A 5,339-nucleotide genomic window follows, 5' to 3' on the forward strand; every position below is an offset into this window, starting at 1 on the left:
TTTAAAAGGAGAGCCCTCTGGGAGTGTGTACAGAAACGTCATGTGAAAAAGGAACAAATCAAGAGAGCCTGTGGGGTCTGAGAAACGATACTCTTTTGCATCGTTTGTGAAAAGTGATTTGGCGGTAGTTTCGGGTAGGTCTGGGGAGCCCAGGACAGCAAGCGTGTTCTGGGCGTGTCCCTCCTACTGTGCTGAGTGAGCGATATCTGCTGAGATAACACTGGAACGACTCTGCACTTTTTCTCCAGAAGCAATGGACTTGCTTATCTGGGGTCGCCGGTTCATCTTGATTGCAGAGGAAGTAGAACCCACAATTGAGATCTTGAAAACAAGCAGTTTTGCCCTGTCTACCTCTGCCTTCCTTCTTCTCCGTTTCACAGATTTTTCTCTCTTCAGGCATCATTTCAAATGTTTTAGATGTTAAAAGAGCTCCTCCAAGAAACACAATTAATGAGATTGTAGAGAATCTTGTTTCCTGGGGTGGAAACAAGAGCGCTCCCTTAACAGCTCGCAGCTGTTATCTCATCTTCAAAAGGTCACCTTCAGCATGTGTAATCTTCTGCCATTTGCACGGGTGAAATGGCAAGAGGCTGGGATGTCTGTTTCCGAGTTAGTCAGTTCATGACAGAGCAACTGAGGATCAGAGATCTCTCCAAGTCCACAGCACCCTGTTTTACCTCCCCCAGCCAGGGTTACACTGACGTTCTATGTCGATCTATACCCCTTCACAGACAGCCAAGGAATCCCAAACTTTAAAGAAACGAAAAGACCAAATTATCCTCGAACCCGACTCACACATTCCCCCGGCAGTCCACTATCACAAAGCCTCCAGACAACTCCAGATTCCTGCCTCTTTCATCCCCTTGGGAGTTCATCTTATGTCGCCTTTATCCTAACCCTCTAGCCACACCTGATCCGTCTTCAGTCTTCTCCACTCCACCTCTCTGCCTCTTATTCCTGTCCTCCGCTTGCCTCTTCATGCTGTAGAACATTCTATACTTTTTAATTTTAGAGTTCTGCGAGGGACTGCCCTATGCCTGATCCCTTGCAACCCACAAGCTGACTTCAACCTCTCTGGAACTTATTTCAATTCAAAGAGTAAGACGCTCTGCTCGAAAGTGTTCTAAGCTCATGCTAGTCAGTCCAAATCGATCAGAAAACATCAGCTATGTCATCAACAAGAATACTTGTTTTCTGAATAGTTGCTTAATCTGCTGCTTAGATCTTCAGTTTTGGTAAATGAGTCATTTCGGGACCCTTTCTCCGAATCCTTGACTACGTGCCTGCGGTCTGTGATGTAAGTCCCTGGCAGCGAGAACTCTATAAAGGCGGGACTATCCCGCACATCTCTGTTCTCTCAGTATCTTTAACCAGGGAGGATTTGTCCTCTGCGTCCAGTGAAAAGTTGGAAAAATGAAGACGCTTTTCCTGCAGCTGCTGCTCTGGACCCTCATCCTTGACACTGAAGGTAAGAGCAGAGCTATTCTACTGTTGATACCGCTACCACTTGTATTCCTGCTTCTGTTAATATAATAAGCTTCACCGCAGTAATAATGAACAGAACCACCTGGACTTTCCCCCAATCTTGAATCAGTCCGTCTGTAATAAATACCACAGACCACTGACTTCAGTGTCCAGCTGTCCTCCGTCTCTCTCCAGTGTCCAGCTCTGTTCCGTGGAGGAGCTCTATAGTGGGTGGTCAGGATGCAAAGGAGGGACAGTGGCCCTGGCAGGTCTACATCCACATCCAGGTGAACCACAATGCGGCCACATTCTGTGGGGGCTCCCTGATCAGTAAGCAGTGGGTTCTAACTGCAGCGCACTGCTTCCCCAAGTGAGTATCCTCTGGTGCCAGGCACACCTACACTGTCTTTACTGTCTCAAACACTAAACGGGAGACCAGTTCACGGTAGGACAAACACACAAACATACGCTGAGGCTATTGAGAGACACCAGTGAACACCCAGCCAGTGGGACTATTGACACTTGGGAGAAACTCCACATGTAGAAGAGGTGAGTATACAAGATCCACACAAACATGTCCTCCCCCAGTCTTGATTCAAACCACAACCAAGAGCTACAGTATGAGGCTGCAGGACTCAGGTCTACCTTTGGTGGATTAAAATATTCTGCATTGTCTTACACTGACCTAAAGAATTTATGTCCAGATCATCACGCTGACAAAATGTATGTTTCTGCTGTTATTATCATCATCAAGAACAAGAACTCTACTTACACCAGTAAATCATTACTCTGTTGGACAACCTCTGAGACCCAGTTAATTTGCAAACATACATTTAGGACCAAATAATCACCACAGCTTCCACTCCTAATACTACTACAATGCCTGCAGTTACTGTATACACACATCTAAGCAAGTTCTTCTGTCATGAAACAGTATAGAAAATCTCTGCGGTAGTAGTGGTTTGTGTTAATACTATAGTGCTACAGAGAGTACAGAGATCAGGACTGAAGGTGGGACATCTGCTGTGGTTTGTATTAATAGAGCCTAGATACAGAGATCAGGACTCCAGTTCTCCTACAGGTGGGACACGGGATATGGTAGTAATAAAGCTCAGATACAGAGATAAGGACTCTGCCAGGGGTGAACGGCAACTCTACAAGATGTGTCGTTGTCACTGCTCTCAAAGCCATGACGCACCAGCATCAGCTGCTGTTATGAAATGCAGCAGATCAGAGGAGACTGGAATCCTACCAGTGCAGGTTCAGGAGAGCATTCTGAAGGCTTTCTGGAAAAGCGTGGGCCAGATGGCTGTCTTGGTAGCCACAGGGCGCCAGGGTTTGCCTGTCCAGTAACACCTAACAAGATTAGCAGTCAATCGGCTGCATGGTGTTTGACAAGGCCAGGTTAGAAATTTAGGGAAAAAACATTAAACATGTTTAAATGTCTGACACCTAATAATTAACCTTCCTGTGGTGTGACCATCTCTTTTAGATCATTTCGCCACTTTCTCAAATTTTACCTTGTGAGGCTGGGGGCGTACAAGCTGGACCGACCCTCCAAACACGAGGTCAAGAAAAGCATTAAGAAGGTCGTCCTCCACGAGCAGTACGAGAAAGCAGAAGACGGCTTTGACATCGCCCTGGTGCAGCTGGACAGCGAGGTGTCCCTCTCTCCTTACATCAGTCCTGTCCAGCTCGCCAAGCCCAACGATGTCTTCACAGAGGACACAGAGTGCTGGGCCACCGGGTGGGGGATGACTAAAGAGAATGGTGAGAGACGACGAGCGGGGCTTCCCATGTGGCACGACTTGGAAAGGGGCTTTCTTCACTAAGCCCTGTATTCCAGAGAACAGAGATTTGCATCAGGGCTCTGGCAGTGACCAGATTTTCTCTAGCAGCACCACAGTTAACAACACTAGATGGGGTATGCTGCTGTGCCTTGCTCTCAGTGGACCCATGTTGCTGGCTAGGGAAATGCTCTCACTGGTACCACAGGGCTCCCAAATCCAGTAAGAGGCAGGCAGCCAACTGGTGCACAGTCTGGGGTGGGTAACACCTGGTATAGCCCGTGCAGGTAAAATATACATTGGCTCCTCTGTATTGATGAGTATAAAAGGAATGCTTCTTGACTCCTTGGTGAAAAAGTAAAGGGTTCTAAATCTACAAAAAAGTAATCTAATTACATTTAACAAAATATTTTTGACCAAAAATATTTTGAACAGGTTTCTAAGCTGAAGAACGCTCATCTTGAAACGACTTTTTAGCCTGCTTGTCTATAAATATTTATTGGTGATCAAAAAAGGTTTACATTCCCTGTCCACGCTGAAAATTTCTTATTTCAGGTTTCACAGTTCAGCTAAGCCTGGATTGTCTCTCTTTCTCACTCCCACTCCCCCTCCAGGATCCAAGTCTGAGATTTTGCAACAGGTTCAACTCCCTGTCATAGCGAACCGGCGCTGCCAGGAGCTGCTTGACAGCCACCCAGAAATAAAAGGCAAATACAAGATCAGGCCAAACATGATGTGCGCCGGATATGAGGAGGGAGGGAAGGACACCTGCATGGTGAGTCCGTGCCAACCAAGAAAAGGGCGATCGGTTCTTCCGCAAAAAGATCAATAACCCGGCACTGCCTTCATGCTGTTCTTCAAAAGCAAAAAATACACAGCTAGGCAATTTAAATAAGCCCGAATATGGGCGCAGAAATAAAAACCGCAGGCTCACAGCAAATGCAGTAGTGGAACACCACTGTGGTGTTAGTTTTCAAAATGGCTGTACTGGCTCACCTACAAGGCTCTGTGTGTGGCAGGGCCTTCTCCTGCTGCTCCTTAAAGCTCTTGAATTCCATCACCAAGGATATCCGAGTTGCTTTCACTGAGCACATTCAAATCTAGGATAAGGTGCTATATAACATAAAGCTTAGTATTATATTATTCAAGGCACAAATCACTCAAGAACAGGCATGACGTCTTTGTAAAAGTCAATTTCAGCGGTGTACAGTAAGAAATGGAAACGATGGAGATGACTTTCTGTTTCTGTGCGCACGTCTGAGGGTGCGGGTGCTACCTCTACACGTGCCGGATGTGTCCCAGCACTTTCTCGTCTTCTCTCCAGGGCGACTCTGGAGGCGCACTGGTCTACAAGAAGGGGCAACACTGGGTCCAGGCTGGAATCGTCAGCTTTGGACTAGGTTGCGCTAAGCCCAAGTCCCCCGGCATCTACACCCAGGTCCCCAGCTTCAGGGACTGGATAAACAAGCACAGCGGAATCTGAGGCCTGGGCACAGCGCCCCTCACATGGTCCGCTGGCTCCCTGCTGCTAGAGGGAGAGAGTGAAACGAGAAGGAACAACACAGCTGAGGGGCGAGAAGAATGCCGGAAGCAGACAGGACAGAAGGAAGATTAAAAGAGGGAGTCCAGTTTGAGCTAGACAGTTTTTCACTGATACTGCCAAGACAGCTTTTGCTTCTGCTGTGAGAGATCAACTGTCCTCTCGTTCAGCTGACCGCTGAGCTCAATAAAATTGCAAGCACTGAAACCCCTGGTCTGGGGCCGTTCTTTCAGCACTGCTGCGCAGTAGAACCTACAGAACACCAAAGCTTCACCTGACAGCACAATGGCATGTTAGAGTCAGGAGCTGCCCCACCATTAGCTGTTGTACAAATCACAATGAGCCTCCGTATCAGAATTAAAATTCTCACGGCTCTTCAGAACGAGGGTCGGTCTCGACATTATTCGCCGCGCTCTTCAGAACGAGGATCGGTCTCGACATTATTCGCCGCTCTCTTCAGAACGAGGGTCGGTCTCGACATTATTCGCCGCGCTCTTCAGAACGAGGGTCGGTCTCGACATTATTCGCCGCGCTCTTCAGAACGAGGG

At 47.6% G+C, this 5,339-nt stretch overlaps 1 protein-coding gene across 1 annotated transcript; it reads left to right on the forward strand.

Moving 5' to 3' along the window:
* The first annotated feature begins 1,103 nt into the window (after positions 1–1,103).
* LOC138238088 (serine protease 27-like) lies at positions 1,104–4,990 on the forward strand. Its single transcript, XM_069187967.1, has 5 exons — positions 1,104–1,468; positions 1,660–1,834; positions 2,957–3,234; positions 3,866–4,026; positions 4,576–4,990. The coding sequence occupies exons 1-5, from the start codon at positions 1,414–1,416 to the stop codon at positions 4,732–4,734; spliced, it is 828 nt and encodes a 275-aa protein (XP_069044068.1). The 5' UTR covers positions 1,104–1,413; the 3' UTR covers positions 4,735–4,990.
* Positions 4,991–5,339: the final 349 nt, after the last annotated feature.

Source organism: Lepisosteus oculatus, chromosome 4, assembly GCF_040954835.1.
Source record: "Lepisosteus oculatus isolate fLepOcu1 chromosome 4, fLepOcu1.hap2, whole genome shotgun sequence".
Classification (NCBI taxonomy): domain Eukaryota; kingdom Metazoa; phylum Chordata; class Actinopteri; order Semionotiformes; family Lepisosteidae; genus Lepisosteus; species Lepisosteus oculatus.

Excerpts from the sequence above, each read along its gene's own strand:
- LOC138238088 (XM_069187967.1), top strand. The coding sequence starts at position 1,414 with ATGAAGACGCTTTTCCTGCAGCTGCTGCTCTGGACCCTCATCCTTGAC. Across the intron at positions 3,235-3,865 it reads GGGGATGACTAAAGAGAATG|GATCCAAGTCTGAGATTTTG; the intron begins GTGAGAGACGAC and ends CTCCCCCTCCAG. Across the intron at positions 4,027-4,575 it reads GAGGGAAGGACACCTGCATG|GGCGACTCTGGAGGCGCACT; the intron begins GTGAGTCCGTGC and ends TCTTCTCTCCAG.